This window comes from Amphibalanus amphitrite, unplaced genomic scaffold, assembly GCF_019059575.1.
Source record: "Amphibalanus amphitrite isolate SeventyFive unplaced genomic scaffold, NRLGWU_Aamphi_draft 000412F_arrow, whole genome shotgun sequence".
Lineage (NCBI taxonomy): Eukaryota > Metazoa > Arthropoda > Thecostraca > Balanomorpha > Balanidae > Amphibalanus > Amphibalanus amphitrite.
The window spans coordinates 409,941-431,061 of record NW_024881906.1 but is presented as its reverse complement, the minus strand read 5'-3'; the positions used below and the strand labels follow the sequence as shown (position 1 = coordinate 431,061).

General features: G+C 52.6%; 1 protein-coding gene across 1 annotated transcript in view; it reads left to right on the top strand.

The window, feature by feature from the left end:
* Nucleotides 1-21,121, top strand: part of LOC122390837 (diacylglycerol lipase-alpha-like) — a 48,865-nt gene that overhangs the window by 14,084 nt on the left and 13,660 nt on the right. Inside the window, exons 3-5 of the mRNA XM_043384165.1 lie at nt 8,335-8,546; nt 14,128-14,229; nt 20,669-20,846. Coding sequence (XP_043240100.1) covers nt 8,335-8,546; nt 14,128-14,229; nt 20,669-20,846 — 492 coding nt within the window. The remainder of the gene's footprint in view (nt 1-8,334; nt 8,547-14,127; nt 14,230-20,668; nt 20,847-21,121) is intronic.

The window sequence follows — 21,121 nt, the reverse complement described above, 5'->3', positions numbered from 1 at the left end:
TCCGATGTCAAGTTAGGCGTCTGCAGGCGCACCGCCATTCCATTCCTCGCACAGCTTTTGAGACACTGCAATTTCATTCACTCAGAGTTCTGCAGTCTGCACTCCTGGCGCTGCCGGGCCGTGGTCGGAACACTTCGGGTGGCTGTTCGGATGGACCTAATGTGAGGCTCGCCACCCCCTCCCCCGCCCCCGCCCCGGCCCGCCGCCGCCGGGCCAACGTCAACAAGGGGCGCCGCCGCCGCCGGACACAGACGCGGAGTAGCGAGTCAAGATCCGATGCCGGCCGTCCGCGGAGTAGCGCGCTACTACGGACCCCAACTCGCGAACTGGGGTCCGGCGCCGGACACAGCCGCGGAGTTAGCGAGTCGGGGTATTGCAGCCGGATACAGCCTGGGAGTAGCGAGTCGTGGTCCGGCGCCGGACACAGCCGCGGAGTAGCGGAGTAGCGAGTCGGGGTAGTGCAGCCGGATACAGCCTCCAGGAGTAGCGAGTCGGGATCCGACGCCGGCTGACGGACCGCTCCGCCCCGCCAGAGCCGGGAGTCACTCGGTCCGTGTCTGTCCGCCGGATCGGCGGCGCCGGGACCAGGCTCACGGAGGTCCGGTCGGAGAAGCGACGGCTGCCGAGCCGGGCTATTACGGCTAATGGCGGCGGCGCCGGCTGACCGGCGCGGCGGCGCTCGGCCGGCTATCGTGTGACCTCCTGGCACGGAGGCACGCGGGCGGCACGGGCAGTCGCGTGACAACGGCCGCGGCATGTGGGAGACGTGGTGAGTGGCGCAGCACTGACGGTGGGATGAGCCTGAGCAGCAAGCAGTCCGTCGTCAGTCCATTCCGTAATGACGATGCCTCTTACATAATGCTACTGTAGTGTCAGTTGTTAGGCTAATGACTATCCGTTGGCCAATGTTATTTCCTTGGTTTTCGCTTCGCATTGTTAATCCATTTATTTGCCTGTTTTGACACCCTCTCATTATCCTGGTACCGGTTCCGTCGCTATATGGGGCGGCGTTGTTTCAGCGCCCGACGCGATGCCACACTGCGTCGTTGAGCGCACGGTATTGCTCCCGCTAGATGACACTAGTAGTCGGCGCCTGGAGCGATGCTGCACCGCACGACACATTGCCGCCGCTTGACGGGATTGGGAACTAACGATGAATATCAGGCATAATATATACATGTGTTGTGTTTGGAATGGCAAAGAAGGGGAGATTTCACGTCTGGTTTCATAAGTGTATTGGAAATTCAGTCCCAGATTTTTATCATGCTTCGGCCATCAATATGAAACACTATGCCTTTGGTGACAAATGCTGCGAGTTGGATGGCCGCTTTGTCTCGGATGCGTCCGGCTTCCCCGATGTCCGAGTGACGTCTGTGCTCCGAGTGTGACTGGACTCAGCTGTGGGTCTGGACTCTGGCGGACGCTGAAGCCCCGCGATCTGCGGCCCCGGCCAGACGAAGCCCGCTGTAGCCGGGTTTTGCCGCACCAGATCCGGCCGGCACGGCGGACGGTGAAGCCAGCCAGAAGCCCGAACGGCGAACATTCCGGATGACAGGTGGCCGATGTGCGCAGGAGCTTTAATTCAGAGGCCGTGACGTCATATCTGTCTCGAAGGCCACCCTTCCGCCCCTCGCCCCTCCCTTGGTGGCATTGACGTCCAGTGGCCTCTCTGCCTGTTAGCACTACCACCGCCGCCAGCACAGCTGCTTCCGACAGCTGACGTAGTGGTGAATGGTGACCGTGCCGACTCTGGCCACTGAAAACAACCTACCACTACCACTTTTCAGCCAGCCGCCAGTCGAATCTGTGGTCTGTCAGACCCAATCCACAGACCAGGACCAGCCGAGTCCGTGCGGTCCGTCCCGCTAACCCCAAAGACCAAGGTTACCCAGGTCCGTGGTCCGTCTCCCAACGTTATCGCTACGTGGGCAAAGGCCTTCTGAACCCCTTCTACTTGAATTTACAGACGGATCGTTCTTTATCCCAAGCCGATCACAGTATTACCTAGCCCTACAGACCCCCTGTCCCACCAAACTCCTCACACTGACCAGGACCAGACGGGCGACGGCAGGGACCATGGTTTGTCCCACTGACCCCACCACTGACCAGGGCCAGACGCCTAGACGGGACTGCGGTCTGTTGGCTGGTCGTGTCTGGCCGCCATTCTCATCCACCAATGCCAACGCTGCGACCGCGTAATATGGTACCTAATCATATTGCACGAGCCTCTGGCAAATAACTGAATTGTTTCCAAGCGTGCTGATGCGTGTTTTTACTTTTGATATTTGTGTCAGAGTGTCGGCATAATTCGTAGGTACGCACCACGTCTACTTATAAACATGTTAGTGGAAGTGACACATCGCTGGGGCCCTTTTTGTCGTAGTCCTTACTCCTTTTGTCTTTGGTATTGTCGGCAATGAGCTTTTTATTCCATAGATGGCCTGTAGGAAGACGTTAAAAGAGATCGATAAATGTGTTTTCCTTCGCTAATTTCCGAACTTAAAACGAAGGCTCGATGCAGCCTACTTGGCGTGTGAGTTTTTTACTGTGCAATTTGCACGCCCCATTGGAAACGCTCGTTCGGGTCGGTTTCCCCGACCTTCACCGGGTCGCGACGTCGCATACCTCGGTCGGGTTTTCACGCTTCACCGGTGCTCTGGGTGCTCCGGGGACGGCTAATGGATCTGGTCAGGGTCGGAAGTCAGCCCTGGACTGCCTGTGGTTAGGTCCCACAGTTTGCCTCTGTATTCTCAATTCTGCCCTTGTTCCACTCTCCCCTGCTCCATATTCCTATTCCCTGCCTCCTGCCTCCCAGCAATCCTCTTTCCTGGCATGTGAAGTGTGACCAGAAAAAAAAACTAAAAAGACATTATTTTGTAGCTCGGTGGCTATGGTATTCACCTGGAGGGATGGATGCTTGACCAGGTTTGGATAATCCATGTGATCAAATGAACGGACTCTTGTTTATATAGGGCGGATCATCTGGTCCAGAACAGGCTATGTTCCCTAAACGGATCCCCTGGTTTGCGGGAAAACAGAGTGCCCTGTGCGCGGGAGGACATATCTCCCGTTGCAGGGGAGGTAAGTAAGACGGTGTCCTCCAACCTCCAGCCTCCTGCTCCGACAGGATGTGCTCTCCCTCCCTCCGCCGACCGGTGACCCCTGACCTCTGCAGAGCCGACGGCCGGTGACCTCTGACCTCTCAGAGCCGACGGCCGGCGCCGGACGGTCGTTACAGAGCGCTTCTGGGGACGGAGTAGAGCGCAGCAGCCGGAGAGAGGGGGCGGCGGCGCCACCTGGGCGGCCGTCCTTTGGACAATGGAATTGATATAGTCGGCAGCTGCTACCTGTAGTTGCCTACATAGCTCGGTATACCTTACTCTCTCGGGTCGGCTTGTCCGCCCGGTATCTCCCGGCGCCCCGTCCCGCCGCCTCCGGTCGCCCGGCTCCCCTGGCTGTAGCTACTCCCCAGTACACACCCACTGCCATGGGCTGTCAGCCAGTCTGGCCAGTGCAACCCAGTTGCCCCAGCGCGGCGCAACAGCAAACTGATCCCAGCGAGTGGATTTGTCCGCCGTTGGCAAGGGTCATTGTGTGTATGGAGATGTAATAGCATTAGGCTGAGCAGTATCGATGTTCCGGGCCGGCGCTCGGCGACTGTTGCTGACGAGTGACGAGCCTGACGAGCTGCTCGGAGCTGGCTGAGGAGGCCGGCCGGCTGTGACCTGCACGGTGGCGTGACGGCGCCACTTGGAGCTCCAGGCCAGTGTTTGCCGGTCCGATGTATGGCTAGCGGCACTGATGGGTGCCTGAGCCTCCAAACGATGCAGCATGCTCCTAAGTCCTAAGTCAGCTCTTTGTTTAATTGCATTTTTCAGTCGATATCACTTTCTGCTGTCATCCAGTCGTATCCGGCGTGCAGGTGGCTGCCCCCACAAAATGGCCGGCAGGCTGGTGCCAGCATATACAATCTCGCTGGAGAGGTTTGGTTAAGTCTCTTTTCTCATGCAGAGGACATAGCAATCCTGCTGTGCCAGCACGGTCCTCGCGGAGTTCTGCGGCTGACTGGGGGCCATTCTCCTCTGATGAATGTGAGATGATCGTTTGTTGTTGCGGCCGGCTACGATAACAAACGTTTGAGTGCGGCCCAGGTGTCTGACATCCCTCGGGAGTTCGAGCGGTATGCACCTGGCCTCGATTGTAGACCTGAGGCACGTGTACCCCAATCTCACCTGTGATCAGAGGGACTCGGTCGGAGCTACAACTGTCCGAGTGTCGGACGGGCCGACCGACCTCAGCACGGTCACCTGTCGTGTGCAGGTAACGGGGTCAAACACGCATCACCTCCTGGCTGAGAAGTCCCTGAGTAGCGCAGTTAGAGAGGAAGTGTGCTGAACTGATGTGTCTCACCTGCCCGACCCATTTCACCACAAGGATCCGCGTCTTGTGTGACCAGGACACTACAGGGGTCATTATTAGGGAGTCAGAGATTGCTCTACATTTGCAACATCACGTGTTTCTCGAGCCGACACGGCCCGCCGTCTTCCCTGCCGGCGCCGGACGCCATCCATCGCCCGTTTCTGTCACTGGTGGACCGCCCTCGGCCCCAGGCTGTGATTTAGGGAGAGCCCGGCCGGCCAACCCAACGGCCGGCCGTGACATTTCGTCAAATTGTCCGTCTTGCAGCCGGCCGGCGGCCACCATCGCTGTAGCATTAGATAAATCGGCCCCTGATCTATGGTCGCGGCGATTGGATACGGTCTAGAATTCAGTTTGATGGAAGAAACTGCATGCCTTATCGCAGCTGGCAGATTGAATGATATATTTCAGCTTGATTTCATACACCCATTTATTTAACAAGTGCCACTTGCTATTTTTGTAATGCTATACACCACAGCTTTTGCACGCTAGCTGCATTTAAAGCATATAGCCTAGTGCATTCCTCTAGTTGGTGAGCTATAGGTATTGTCGGCATAGTGGGGGCCCAGTGAGCCCGAGAAGCGCTTTCGTTCAGCACTGCGGTCGGTCCAGGTTCTGGTATGAGCGCTATTTGTAGTTCGGTCACGTCCTAGGAATGGTAAAGTCTGCACCGGCCGGCGCGACGCGGCGGGGCGATCATCCGCTGGTGGGGGGCCGTGCAGTGTGGTCATCTCTCCGCTCCCCTCCCTCCCTCGGTCCGAGCAGACCCGAGCTGCGCTGTACCGGGTGGTCATCTCCCTCCCCCCCCCTCCCCCGGCCGCACCGGCACCTGTGGGTGACTGGTGGTGCGTCACCGGCCGACAACACTGCTGCGTCGCTTCCGACGACCGCCGCCCCTCGGCCGCGCCCGCCCCCGACACTGAGCTGTCGGTGGCAGGTCCGCCCCCGCCCCCTCCCTATAGCGTCTCCCTCCCCCGCTAACGGCGCTGAGACGGTCTGCGCTGAACAAAATGTTGGAGGCACTAGAGACTGCCGGTGGTGGAAGGTGTAGTAGCTACCGTCTGTTCAACCATTGCAGCGCCTGCTTTGACTAGGAAAGCTCATATCGGTTGCCGTTTGGGCTTGAAGTGGTGAATATTATCCAATCTCCAATTTTTAGTGGCTGCAGAGCCAGGGAGCTCAGAGCATGCATGGTCCGCCTTCTGCGAGAATTACCTTCCACCGCTCACCGCCGTTCGCCGCACGCCGCTCCCCCCCCCCCCCTCAGCAGCCTCGCTGCAGCGGTCATCATCATCATCATCAGTTTATTGAGGTCTCCAGTAAATGGCTTTTCAGGCCTCTCGTCATACATAATACAAACGCAGTAAAATACACTATCGGTAAGAACAACACAATGAAAATATAAATGTTAAAAACGTGAATACGGTTAAGATTGTTAAAAGTATTGACAGTCAGGTTCAGCTATGTCCCACGATGCACTTGGAGGCCATCTCTCGATTCCATGTGCACACACTTCTATGGGGGAAGCTGCGCCTGGCGCGCTCAGTGGAGATACGAGGGACTTCGAGCTGGCCTCCACATGCGCTCCGAGTGCGCCGGTCTGTTACGTCCGAGCGGCGCTGCACAATGTGAGCTAGAGCCGGCGGCACGTCAGATGAGATCAGCCTATCGATGAGGGCCACATCTCGCTTCGCCAACATGTCCTCGAAGCGCGCCCATCCCAGAGCTCGCAGAGCTGGGGTCACATGCTCCCGTCGGCCCAGTCCAGTGACGACACGTACAGCGAAGTTGATCGCTTTCTGAATGCGGTGCTTTTGGGAGGCAGTACAGCCTCCCCACACAGTACAGCAGTAAATAATGTGCGGGAAAACTAACGCCTCAACCAGCAGCTTCTTAGTTTCAAGCGAAATCTTGTGTCTCAACTTGGACAGACCGACGAGAACATAGTAGCAGCGGCGCGTTACCTGCGACACATGTTTCTCCCAAGTTAATGCAGAATCGATATCAACTCCGAGAATTTTAGCAGATGAAGAGGGCTCAGTTTCACAGTCTCCAAATGTGATTTTCATGTCAGATTCACACTTTTTCTTGGGTGGCTTAATGATCAAAAGTTCGGTTTTGCTTGGATTAATTTTGAGTCTGTTTTGGGTAAACCACTGCAGCGCCACCTTGAGGGTATTTTCAACGCGCAGTTTGAGAGAAGCCAGGTTTTCGGCCGAATCACAGTCTAAAAATTGCACGTCATCAGCATACGTAACTTGTTTTCCGTGAGTAAAATGAGTGCCCAGGTCGTTAGTAAAAATCAAAAATAGCCTCGGGCCCAAAAGGGACCCTTGAATTACGCCATGTGTCACCGGCAACACTCCACCACCGCTACCCTGAATTTTCTGAGTTCTGTTGCGCAGCCAATCGTCAAACCAGTGACTACTGACACCATACCATCCCAATTTAACTAAAAGTCGCTCATGTTCTACACTATCGAAGGCGCGAGATGTATCAGCTGCTAGCAAAGTAGTTACATGGCCAGCCTCTGTGTTAGCTAAAATAGTACTAATAGAGTCGATCAATGCAGTTTCCGTCGAGTGTCCTATCCGAAAACCATGCTGGTTCTCGCACAGTACGTGATTCTGGTCGAGGTATGCTGACAGTTGGTTACACACGCACTTCTCGCAAAGTTTGCCTGGCACACTGTTAATAATGGCACTGTAAATAAATGGCGGTCGCAGTTTATGGCTGGCCGCCGGCCGAGTCGACCCATACTGCACACGCAGCGGCGTCTGGTAACGGCAGTCGAGGGCTGCGGAATGGACCGGGCGGCACCGGCCGGCGCTCCAGCAGCGCTGCTCCGGCTGCGAGGAGCGCACGGGCGGACCGCGTTTAGCTCAGTACGACGGGTCGATAGGCGGAATTTAGCTTTAGTTTCGGCTGCTGTAGGAAATGCGATTGATAACATAACGTCAGATGGTTGGGACGAAGTCTCGTCAATTTACTCGTTTTTTTCTGAATAAGATCGAAGCGGTTGAATGGTGGTTGAACCGTTTTCATCGTGCGCTAGTTCTACATATGTGCGTACATTCACCAAGATTATCTCTATTGATGCGACATTGCATGAAACGCGGCCGACTGAACGAACATCCGATATCACCCACCGTGCTGCAGCACATCACATTTAGCCAAGCGTCCCATAACAACATATAGCACATCCCCTCTCGCACATTAGCCTTTGGGGCGCATCTCCTGAAAGCTCGGCTGGACCGGAAGATGTGCCACTAGATCCATCACGGCGACAGGCGAACTGACCTGACCCGCTGAACTCCGCGCGGGCCCTGTCAGCCTGTCGGCGCCGCCCTCCGCCGACTGAAAATGGCCGGCGTCTGTCTGACTCGGCCGGCACCCCCCGGTCTCCGCGGCGCGCCGCTCCGCACCGGGTGCTCACTCGACACAGGCCATTGTGGAATTGGTTCGATCGCTGCACCGGCGAGGTGCGCGACTGGAGACGGCAGACGGTGGTGGGCTAGGGCGGGGTCTGTGCTTGAGAGACGGCGGTGGGTTAGGGCGGAGTATGGTCTCTGCAGATTGCGGGTTATGGTGGGTTGGGATGGATATGATTAGGAAGAGGTGAAATTTTTTACGTGATTTACTGTCTCCATCCTCCCTCCAACCATTCATCAAGTTGACCTGCCTGCCCTGACCTCTGCGCAGGCTCACGGTGCTGTCAGCGACGCTGACCGTCTGTGACTGACACGACCGTCCTGATCTACATAATCTGTCCTGCCCTCTCGGAGGCTGAATGTGATTGACCTGCTCTGACCTGCCTCGCTGCAGGCTGACGGTGCTCTGACCTGCCCTCCTGTCCCCTCACTGCGGGGCGCGGGCTGACGATGCTGTGACTGACCAGACTTCTCCTCTCGGCAGGCTGACGGTGCTTTCTGTGGCGCTGGCCGTGTCCGACCTGAGCTCGGAGGTGCCCTGTCAGAGCCAGCTGTGGGAGTACATCCTCGGCTACCTCATCATCCTCAGCGGATGTCTCCTGCTGGAGGCGTGCATTGTCGGCGTCAGCATGCGCGGCTCCATCCTGGAGACGGCGCCACGCGAGGCCACGCAGTACCTCATCTACATCCGACTCGGTGAGTGACTGGCCGGGAGCCGCGGCTGCCGCTCCGGATAATTCCTCCGGCTCCGGCATGAACGGTAGGGTGGGTGTGATAACGCTGCACTGTCACCTGTGCGGTCGGGCTCGCCCTCTCAGCACCTGGCAGGACACACAGCTGTGTCGGACAGGATGGTGAGCCGGGCGGACAGGGTTAGAATTGCCCGTAGTACTGGGCAGGACACACAGCTGGATCGGACAGGTGAACAGCCGGACGGAAAGAACCGGGGAGCCGTGTGCAGGACAGAACAGGACACAGCTGGACCGCACTGAACTGGTGACCCGTGCACGACCGACAGGGACGGCAGGCATACCAGCCGGTCCCCACAGCTGCGCTATTGTCAACGACAAGTACCTCAGTGATCGATGCGTGGCAATATGTCAAATGCAGCAACTGCCTGGCAAATGATCACTATAGTGACACACATCAGCATGCATCATTTAGTCGTGTGTGTTCCCAGCTACGGTATATTCCGGAGCTAGATCATTGCCGACGAGTGATGCTGGCCTGTCCTGGACATACGGGATTCGTTCTCTGAAGCTGACTGTAGTCTCATTAGCAAGCAAGAAGTTTCTCTTCTGGGGCGTTCCACGAATCGACAAATAAAAAATTAAATTTGCACCCTCATATTTTATTTTTCGTTGAAAACTGGTGTAAGGGGTTGTGACGGGCGGGGAAGCCAGCTGTGGCAAGGATTTTTTTCTTCGAACAACGGTTTCCTGGATATAGCCTCGGGCAATTCCAGCAGGTCGCGCTGCAGCCCTATGTTTGGCGGCCTATAACTCAGAAACTATTGGTTTTCTACGATAAAAACTTTATATGGTTCAACTCACAATCAGCCAACAAACATTTTGGCTATCTCGGATTTTCAATTTTTGAAAATTTTGATCACGTGACCTTTTGACCTATTTTTCGAAGAGTGACCTTGATATTTTCCCCACTGAAAGTTGCAATTTTGTCTGATGACGATTAAAGCCTTATCAATTGTCATTCATATGCGAAAATAAAAAAGTGGATATCGCCCTGCGTTGACCTCAGGTCAGGTCATTTTTATGACCTGCCCATTATTACGAGCGGGAGCGACAGCGAGATCTCGAGAATAAAGCAAGATAGCGACAAGCGGTAAACGGTGCAGGGTACAAATGGATAAGGTCTATAATTTTTATTGAGGTCATTTTCAGGTCAGGTCAAAGATGACGTCACAGGAGCAAAAAGGAAGTCAAAATTGCGGCACTACATACTTATATATGAAGTTTTTCTAGAACAACTTTCAAGGTATCCCAGCTAGGAACAAACTAATAGCACCATCGTGATCCTCTCGTCGATCCGCATCGAAAGATATGTATGTTGTACTCGAAAGGTCGAAAGGTCACCTTTCGAAGTTGACCTTAGGTCACGTGACGAGCGGGAGCGACAGCGAGATCTCGAGAATAAAGCAAGGTAGCGACAAGTGGTAAACGGTGCAGGGTACACACGGATAAGGTCTATAATTTTTATTGAGGTCATTTTCAGGTCAGGTCAAAGATGACGTCACAGGAGCAAAAAGGAAGTCAAAATTGTGGCACTACATATATGAAGTTTTTCTCGAATAACTTTCAAGGTATCCCAGCTAGGAACAAACTAATAGCACCATCGTGATCCTCTCGTCGATCCGCATCGAAACATATGTATGTTGACCTTTCGACCTTTCGAGGTCAACATACATATGTTTCGATGCGGATCGACGAGAGGATCACGATGGTGATATTAGTTTGTTCTTAGCTGGGATACCTTGAAAGTTATTCGAGAAAAACTTCATATATATGTAGTGCCGCAATTTTGACTTCCTTTTTGCTCTTGTGACGTCATCTTTGACCTGACCTGAAAATGACCTCAGTAAAAATTATAGACCTTATCCATTTGTACCCTGCACCGTTTACCGCTTGTCGCTATCTTGCTTTATTCTCGAGATCTCGCTGTCGCTCCCGCTCGTAATAATGGACAGGTCATAAAAATGACCTGACCTGAGGTCAACGCAGGGCGATATCCACTTTTTTATTTTCGCATATGAATAACAATTGATAAGGCTTTAATCGTCATCAGACAAAATTGCAACTTTCAGTGGGGAAAATATCAAGGCCACTCTTCGAAAAATAGGTCAAAAGGTCATGTGATCAAAATTTTCAAAAATTGAAAATCCAAGATAGCCAAAATGTTTGTTGGTTGATTGTGAGTTGAACCATATAAAGTTTTATCGTAGAAAATCAATAGTTTTTGAGTTATAGGCCGCCAAACATAGGGCTGCAGCGCGACATCCAGGAATTGCCCGAGGCTATATCTCGGACACCGTTGTTCGAAGAAGAAAATCCTTGCCACAGCTGGCTTCCCCGCCCATCACAACCCATTAGACCAATTTTAAGCAAAAAATAAAGCATGAGGGTGCAGGGCACTTGTCGATTTGTCGTGGAACCTCTTTTGCCGTTTTCTTTCTTTTGCCGTCGTATGTCCTGCAACATTAGACCCATTATCTGAGTGTCAGTCAGGAAGTGCCTCCTCGTCGCTCTGTATATACCCTTCAGACTGCAGGCAGGCCCCGCTCACAAAGTCTCAGTATCGGAAGGAGGCCCCGCCGGCCTGGGAGAGGCGCCGCTCGGTCGCTCGTCGAGGTGCTCTCGCCGGCCGCACCGGCCCGGTTCCCAGCACCTGCACACGGCCCCGGGTCAATGTCGGGCCAGGCCGGGCCGTCTGCCGGCAGTGCAGTGCCGAGGTCAGTGCGGCGCGGCCAAGATCGGCCCGGCCCGGCCCGGTTCTGTAAGACAGCTTTAGTACGGGACTGCGCGGCCGTTGGGGACAGCCATGGAGGGCGCTGCCACGGCTGGGGGTCAGCGCTACGCACTGATCATTGCAGACCTCGGCAGACGGCGGCCGCTGCGGGCGGGGTGCTAATTCATTTAGTGGCTACGGCCTCGACCTCAGGTGAACCGTCGTGGTTCACCTGAGCAGTGGCTCGGCACATATAACTAAACCTCCCACCGACATTCAGCCGGGCGTCCGGAGAGATTGAGAGTCGAGCCGGCTGGGCTCAGAACAGGTACCGAGCTACATTTGCATACCGCTGTGCAACACCTTCATGAAGTGTTCTATTCCATTGCAGCGCTCGTGTGTCGAGCCCGATCAGTGCCGATAATTTGGAACGGAAAGTGGTCGTGCATGTAACATTGCGGACGTTAATGGGCCCTGTAAGTGATTATGGCGATCCGAAGGTCGGGACAAGTGATAACCGTCTTAGCGGACGGAGCGTTTTTAGGGAAATTCAATTTTATGTTTTTTTCCTTGCTACGTTTCCTGACTTTCGCACCCACACTTCGCTTCTTTATTTCATTTCTTTCTTTCTTTCTTGTTAATTTCGGACGTTCTGGGCCCCAATTGAGGCGTGTCGGAGCACTCGGGCGCTGCTGTGGCGCGGAGGGGCGTGGATGACATCCGCCTGTCTGTTCCACCACAAAAAGGCGACGGACGGCGGCTGGCAGACGCGAAGGCGGCCGGCGAATCAGCGCTTATCACGGCCGATTGAACCGCGAGAGGCGTTCTGGACGCCGGAGACTGCTGTCAGAAGCGCGTACTACGCTTCCTCAGGCTGCACTTCGCGGAGATGTCTCCTTGGGTTATTTATATATCCGGATGTGCCCTGACCCGATGGCATATTTTCTCCACGATACTTCCCTGTTTTTGCGCATCTACGCTGGACGTTATTTCCGTCTAGCTGGGGGCACATCACGCCTGAGAGCGCCTATCTTCCGCTGATGGAGGCGTGTCGTGGCCTTGTCGGCTCATGGCCCGCTAAAGAGGCATTCAGCGCAGGGGCGGTCGTCTGACCTTGAAGTGCCGCCTCCTCCGCGGTCGGCGGTGCTGTACGGCCGAGTCGTGACGGCGGGTGGGTGTGAACGTGAGTCCCGGGGCGTCGGCGGCGGGCGGGGCGTTCACCTGGGACCCGTGCTTGGAGCTGAGGAAGGAGGGTGTGTTCGTGTGGATGAGCTCTTGCCTTTATGACACTGGATGTCGGCGCTGCTGCATCTTTATCGCCTGCGACGCATGCATCAGCTCATGCCCTTACGATGCATAGCTGGTCAGCTCACTCCATCCGCCGGCATGACTTCAGAGGAGACCCGCGAAACGCCGTCTGATGGCAGAAGAAATGAGGCCTTGTGTCCGCCGGCGAGCGGCCTCAATGCTGAGCACTAATCTCAGGAAACACATGAGGGGCTTAGCGGCCTGGATAACCTATCATTTATTTACGATTCTCTGATATCGACCTTACCTTGAGTTCGCGGTCTCACGCATCAACAAGCGTTGGCCCGCTCTTCCGTGAGCTTTATTTCTAGGCTCACGTTCGCTTGCTCTTCACTTCATCCAATAAACTTAACGATCTACAAGGCAACTTCCAGAGCCCGAGCCTTCGTAGACTTGCATTTAATTTCCGGTCAGCTTGTTACGTCCCCTTGTATCGTGGTCCATTTCAGACAGCTGCAAATAGATGCACATTTTTCTTCCCGAGTGGATGTTCATTTAGTCTCCAGCGGTTCCGGTGCTACTCTGTTCCCTGTCGTGTTACGGCTACGGGTGAGAAATGAGACGGGCTGACCGCCTCCTCCGTCACGCCCCAGGCTTCGTCACGTTACTGTCGTTCTGCCGTGTCACGGTTATGTCACGGTCATGGCCGCCAGACGGCCGGAGTTCACAGTGGTGGATGGACGGAACGATTTGACAGGTGACTGATCAATGATCATTATGTGATCCGTGACAACCTGTGATGTGATCTCTGACACCTCGTGACATGACTCGTGACGAGACAGGGTATGTTGTTACCCGAAGCAGAGGCTGATAGACCGTAGACGGAATTCGAATCAAACTGATGTTGCAACAAACTGTTGTCATACCTCGGCGCTGAGCCCGTCCTCTGACCGACCCGATCCGACTCCGAGTCGTCTGGCTTGCCGTTCCCGCTACTCAGATGGGCGTACATGGGACCGGGGTGCTCTGCTGGCGTCGTTCAGCTCAAGGACGGGCTGCTGCAGCGTCAGAGGCTGACGTTTCGAGTTGTCGTTGTTACCTCCCGCAGAGGATTTAGAGAGGCAGCTGGGTAGCACCGGCCAGAACGGGTCACAGGCCCTCCGTCTGAATGTGTTCTCTAGCTCTGGTGTTTGAACGTGAATTTGCCTGAATTCTGGTACCCTGGTCACGTCGAACTGTTAGTGAAGCCATCTGTTATGTTGATCTGTTAGATCTGTCATGCTGCTGCGATGAGGGTGCGGTTGTCTGTTGTCGGATGATTCGCGATTTTTTGGCCACCAAGTGCCGATCATTCATACCTTTATTTAGTGTACACTCATGCAACATTTCTTACGAAGGGAGTTTTTAGTACCCTACTACCCGCTCATGTTGTAATGTTTCTATCCGTAACGTCTGTTCTGTGACTATGTCACCGTATCTGAAGTCCTCCATCTGTGTGCCTGTTTCCAGGTGTGATGTGGTGGAGATGACTATATCTAAATTCCTGTGTCTGTGTGCCTGTTTCCAGGTGTGATGGTGGTCGAGATGGCCTGGCTGGTGGTGGGTGTCATCTGGCTGGTCAAGTACTACCACTCGTGTCAGGCGCCCACCGCCAAGGAGGCTCTCATAGGTGAGACCGCAGGCGCCGTGCGAACTGGGAACGTGCAGCAGTGCTGCAGCGTGACCATCGCGTCCATCAGAAATAAACGCATAATTCGATATTAGGCGCCTAATGCTCTATCAACACGGCCAGTCGCTATGATCAGGCGGGACAGATATCTCACGGATTGACGTGACCCCTCGATACCCGCTAATTATCTTGGCGTTCTGTTCATAAGAATTGGCCAACGTGTCGAGTTAAGGTTATTTGAACGATTATAACCTCACCCAATATTCATGCAGATAACGTCACCCAAAGTTATAATTGATGTAAGAAAAAAACACAGAATACAAAAACGCGACTGTGTCTAAAATTCCCTCTATCATCGGTCGCTCCTGCGTCAATACTGGGAATGCAAAATCAGTGGCCTTGAATTCTTCCTATCTCACGCTGCGCTGGCTGTATCCGATAAAACGTTCCGGGCTCTGTTTGGTGATCCCGCCGTCCTATTTACTCTGAACGCTGGGCGCCGCCTCTGACGCCACTACAGTCCTCCACACACGGCACGCAGATTTAAAGGTCACGGATATTGCCTCTTGGGAAATATGGGGGCGGCCCCGGGTCATCATGCAGTATGCGTTAGCCCAGACTGTGATCTGCGGTCTCGAGCCATGGGAGGGAGGGTGCCGACCGGGCGTTACATTCACAGTCTGCTCCGGTTACCCAGTTCCCTTCATTTGCAGTTGCATACAGAGTGAATCGGGTGAGAGTCGGAGCGTCCATTGCCGGCGCTGTAACGGGTGTCTACTAATTTTTGGCACAAAAGTTTGATTTATTTTTATTTACGCTAACGTCACCCAATGTCACTGAAATTCTTTGCATTATGAAGACCTAACAATTGTGCACGCGCCGCAACATTTTCATTTTATTTTCGTGCAATATTCACTTATCATGGAGACTTTGACTAAAACGCAGGTTCGTGAATTTGTGGCCGATTTTGCCAAAGAACACCATTTCCTACCAAAAAGCGAGCTTGTGTCACGGCTGGAGGTAGCAGGAGTGTCGAGAAGAACTGCCTACCGTATATTAAAGAACATTGAGACTAGGGGTAGCAGTAAGCACGCCGGTAAAGGGAAAGCTGGCGCAAAACCCTCCAAACTTGGGCCCCAGAAGAAGCGCCTTCTTTTGAATGCCGCCAAGGGACGCGTTGGAACATCCCTGCGCGTGCTGGCCCGGCGTTTTGGCGTATCTCATCAGTATGTGGCGAAAATCCTTCATGATAACAACATAAAGTATAAGAAAAGGATCAAGGTGCCCGAGGTCACTCCGGAGCAAGAAAAGCGGCAGAAGACCCGGATAAGACGGCTGGCCCGTGGGTCGTTCTCGAGGAACGCCGAACTGGAGGTGGTCATGGATGATGAGAGCTATTTTACGTTCTCAGGAAGTGATATGCCCGCAAACTCCGGCTTCTACGCTGGCCCTGGAGGAGACGAACCGGATGACGTCAGATTCCAGCCTGTGGGAAAGTTCCCGAGAAAGCTTCTCGTCTGGGTGGCGATCTCTCCCAGGGGGGTGTCAAACCCTGTCATCTGCCCGAGCCGCACCAACGTAGGGGGCGACTTCTACCGCCAAGAGTGTCTCCAGAAGAAACGTTTCCCATTTTTGAGAGGACAGTACCCTCATGGTGGGTTTATCTTTTGGCCAGACCTGGCAGCGGCCCACTATGCCAAGAAAACGGTCACCCTTCTGGAGGAGGCTGGGTTGCCGTTTGTTGCGCATGATGAAAACCCGCCCTGCGTGCCTCAGCTGCGCCCCATCGAGGACTTCTGGGGCATCGTCAAGCAGGAAGTTTACAAGGGCGGATGGAGAGCGGCATCAGAAGTCCAGCTGAAGAACCGTATTCAAAGGGTTCTTCGTTCGATCCGAGAGGAGGTGCCGCGCACCATGATGGAGAGGGTCCCGGAGCGCGTGCGCCGTGCCGAGCGACGAGGAGTCAACAGCAGCCTGCACTGATCAGATAGCGTTAAGTATGAGTGCTTCCAACCATGTGTGAAGTTTGGTGACGTTTGAGCAAAATATATGTGATTTATGAGACATTTAGTTTTGTGCCAAAAATTAGTAGACACCCGTTAGGTCGTTTGGCTCGGAGCGGGCCGTCTGGGCTGCTGTCGGGGCGCTGTCGGGCCGCTGTCTGGAGTTGGTACAGAGCGGCGCGCACGCCTTCCCACGGCCCCCGTGGTGGTCGTACCGAGCTGAACGAGGGACGGGTCTGCCGACCGTTCACAGAACAGGGAACAGAGCACTCGGCGGGTGGTAGCTGGGGAATTCCAGGACGATTCAACAGCTCATGGGTGCAAATTAACACCCTACCCCTCAGATTTTCTTCAAAATTGCTGTATAGGGTTATTCTGTGCCCAGAAGCCGAATCTGAGATTTTTAGACCTGTAGGAGCAACGGTTTTTGAGTTATAACATTGGGAAGTTTTGGAAAGTTAAAAAACATCATTGTATTTTAGTAGCTATATCTAATCGAAAACTTTTTTTAAACTATAAAAATTATACATATTTGAACTCGCCACATCACAAGCTTTCAGATGGTATGCAAATTTTTTCAAAATATTGAATTTTTAATTTTCAAAAAATTGTTAAAAATTTCTTTCAAATTTTTCAAAGTGTGGCCAGTTAAATAAAATTTATTTTTTAGCTTTTATTAATGCTTAGGGTATTGGGAAACTATATTGTGAAAATTGGAGATAGGTATTTTTTATAAATATTTTATTTATTTTTTTACTTTCTCCATGTAAATATACCATTTTGTTCTGATATGGTGCCGACGGTGCTATCTCGGGAACGGATGATCGTAGCGCGCCGGACGAGGCGGCAATGGAAAGATCTCAACAAGATGGATCTAGACATTGTCCGAATGTTGTTCTTAAAGGTCACGGGTCAGGTCAAGGTCAGGTCACGAAAGGTCATGATGAATAAAAAGGGATTATGTGCAATGTGCATGCGACATATGTTTTATGGGTTATTTTCCAATTCAAAGTCAATGTTGATGGGCATTTGACGATTCGGGACAAAATCAGGTCAGTTCAGGTCAGGTCACGGTCAGGTCAACCAATCCCTTGTTCAACGAAGGAAATACAACACACATTTTGGTGATCAGCTCGTTGAAATGTATTGGGCACACATCACCAACAATACAGTGCACAGACAGCCACCATACAGACACACGGCAGGGGTGCTAGGAATTCTACGCGGGCTCACTTTCGTCTTTTCGGTGCCCTACTGCGGTGCACTTTCACCAGCCGGCCTGGTCCCCCTGACAACTTTGAGACTCGCAGTGTCTCGTGGTTGACCGGAATAAAACAGTGCAGACTCTGCGTGCCTTTCACTGCCACCGCTTTGCTGAAACGCTCCTTGAGGTGTTCTGCAGCTTTTTCGACTTCGACCCTCGACACGAATACAAAGTTCGCTGTAGTTTCGAATTTGTCACTTAAAAACTCAAACATTTCGGTCGCGTTTGTGATTTGCTCCCTTGTGGGCCTGCGTAGACTCTCGAGAGCGGTCGCTCTCTTCACGGTGCCTCCCACGCCGTCACATGCGCCTTTCCCGTGCGAGGTGGCAAAAAATTGCCAGTCGCAGTCTAGCCCAAAGTCACTTTTGTGAGCGCAGATATTTGAAAAGTTGAAGCGGTTTTTGTACTGTGCTGCTGAGCCGTCTGAAAAGTATCTGATTTTAGTCAAAGACGGAATTTTTTCCTTCAGTCGTGGAATCAGAGCCTTTTGGAAAGCATGGGCATTGGACAGCGGTCGTGTTGTGCTTTAGATTATCTGAGATAATGCAGAAGCTCTGGTGCTGTCCCTCTCCATTCTCCCTCCAGTACACCACGAACGGGTGAACGGTGCATTGTGGCGCGTCCCAGTGATGACTCTGCACCTCATCCTGTATGACGAACGTATAGTTCTCACTGAAGTCCCCAACGACAACGGCCTCTCCCTCCACAACACTTTCTTTACACTCCTTAAATGCCCTACTCTGTCGGATTGCTACATAGTGATGGTTGGTGAGCTTCACCACTGACACAGATAGATCGTGAATGAAATCATCCCAGTTCTTTCGCACATCAATAAGCTCACATCGGTCGGTGCTAACCCACTGTTTATACATATGGTGCATGGTCACACACTCCTCGTCGTGGAGGACGAGGCTCAAGAACGTGTCAACACCAGCCTCGCCAGGGCAATCCTGACACATTCCCGTCATGCATTCTTCATTCTCGGTGTCACATACTGCGTGGTCGATCTGACCTAATCTTGGCCTTGCCCTAATCTGACCTGATTTGGTCCCGAATGGTCAAATACCCATCACCATTGACTTGGAATAGGAAAATAACCCATAAAACATGTGTCGCATGTTCCTAATCCCTGTTTATTCATCATGACCTTTCGTGACCTGATTTTGACCTTGACCTCACCTTGTGATTGCATATTTACTGATTCACCGCCTTTATAAATATGTTGGACGCATGCTGTGCGATTTTCACATCGCTTCATCATTATGAAAGTGCCTCAGGAGCAGCCGGGGAATGAGAACCTGGAATTTTGGTCTTTGACCTGACCTTGACCTGACCCGTGACCTTTAAGAACAACATTCGGACAATGTCTAGATCCAACTCGTTGAGATCTTTCCATTGCCGCCTCGTCCGGCGCGCTATAATCATCCGTTCCCGAGATAGCACCGTCGGCACCATATCAAAGCAAAATGGTATATTTACATGGAGAAAGTAAAAAAAAAATAAAATAAAATATTTATAAAAAACACCTATCTCCAATCTTCACAATATACTTTCCCAATACCCTAAGCATTAATAAAAACTCAAAAAATAAATTTTATTTAACTGGCCACACTTCGAAAAATTTGAAATAAATTTTTGAACAATTTTCGGAAAATTAAAAATTCAAAATTTTGAAAAATTTTGCATACCATCAGACAGCTTGTGATGTGGCGAGTTCAAATATGAATAATTTTTATAGTTTAATAAAAGTTTTCGAGGAGATAAAGCTACTAAAATACAATGATGTTTTTTAACTTTCCAAAATTTCCCAATGCTATAACTCAAAAACTGTTGCTTCTACGGGTCTGACAATTTCAGATTCGGCTTCTGGGCACAGAATAACCCTGTACAGCAATTTAGAAGCAAATCTGAGGGGGTCGGGTGTTATGCACCTGATGAATCGTCCTGGAATGCCCCAGCTACTGATCACCGGCTGATGGTTACCAGCGAGCTGTGCGGGTTGGCGCTGCGAACCAGTGTTTTAGTCTACTGACCAGATGAAACAACCTTACAGACTGACTACACGAGTGCCTATACGGATTTCCTGTGCGGATGGTTTTAGTTCTTACATATTCGTATAAGGACCGGCCCTGTGGTATGAAGTAATGAACCTCTTGAACTTCAATTCACACGGAATCGCCGCACGGTTCGGCTCGGTCGCAGACGGCGACAGTTCCATCCCGTCACGTTCGTCTCGTCCCTACCCCCCCCCTCCCCCGTCCCCTTTCGTCGCAGTATTGTCTGCCGTGCCATGCCGCGTCCACGGGGTGGTCCCGGCGGAACTGACGCCCCCCCCCCCCGGCCCACCCCCACACCGTCCGCCGCCGGTCCATCTCCGGCCAATCATACGCCGCGCTCCGCCCGGCTCATCACACGCCGCTAACCGTGTTTGGCCGGCGCTGTGTCGCCCCCGGACCGAAAGGCCACCCGACCTGATGACAAACTGGCGAAGTAGGCCGGCATTTTGTAAATGTCAATGATGCAATATAAAGACAAGCTGTTTGGGACGCTTCATATGTGTGCCGCTATAGTGGGTCATTTAATGTCGTCCTATTTTGGTCGACTCCGTAATGGTGCTAGACGGTAGGTCAGGGCGAGTCCGCTGAGGAATGGCAAGCGATGATGTTAGGGCTGGCGGCAAAGTGAGGTGTTTCCCGTGTTTCCATTCTTATTTTACAACGTTATGATGCCAATAGTGAATTACCGTTGTCTGGAAACTGTCTGCGTCTAAACTTTGACGTTTGCACATTGTCTGGGTCTGCTTCCTGTGTTTCTTTGTCATTTGTTAGATACCTATGGGTCTACCGAATATGTTTGTAGTTATATTTGTCTTTGTTATTGTCCTGCCAGTGTGCTTAGGTTTGTGATCAGACTTTTTGTTCACCCGATGAACTTATGACCTGTTGCTTGCGCTGCACACCTGACAACTGTTGGTCGCCAACGTTGCATGCAGCGTTGACGATCCGATAACCTGTTGCCATTGGCACTTTTGGGTCCCCGCCGATGCCACTGACCCGTTACCCGTGCCTCTGATGACCGCGGATGGGCGCCGCCCGTGACCTGTGGCTGTGTCACTAATGACACCACAGGTGACCTAGGTATGTGGCCTGTGACCGATTGATTGTCGCTGCAGGCGCCGTCATCTGTAACTGGATCTCCGTCACGAGCGCCTTTATCATGGTGTGGTGTACGTTCGACCCTGCCGGCCGGTCTTGGGTCAAAATGAAAAACTACCAGCGCACGATGAAGGACGGCCAGAAAAAGTATCAGTACAAACGGTCCGGCAGCCATCACAGAAACTGGCGGCAACGGTCAGTGGCTGAGAGACTAGATTAGTATCAATAGAACTGAAATACCTTGTCAATGCTCAGCATGTAGACTATGCATAGGCACGCGTCGTCCTAAAGCAGGACGTCTTGAGGCCAATGGACGGAACTTTGTGCTTCATTACAGCGAAATGCCATGATGCTCCAGGCTGCTATGTGCTTAGTAAATTGTATATCCATGAAGACTGGTAGTCCTTAATCCTTATGCAATTTTTAACCGCGCTGACATATTTCCCTTTCATTCATTCTGAGTGTTTCCG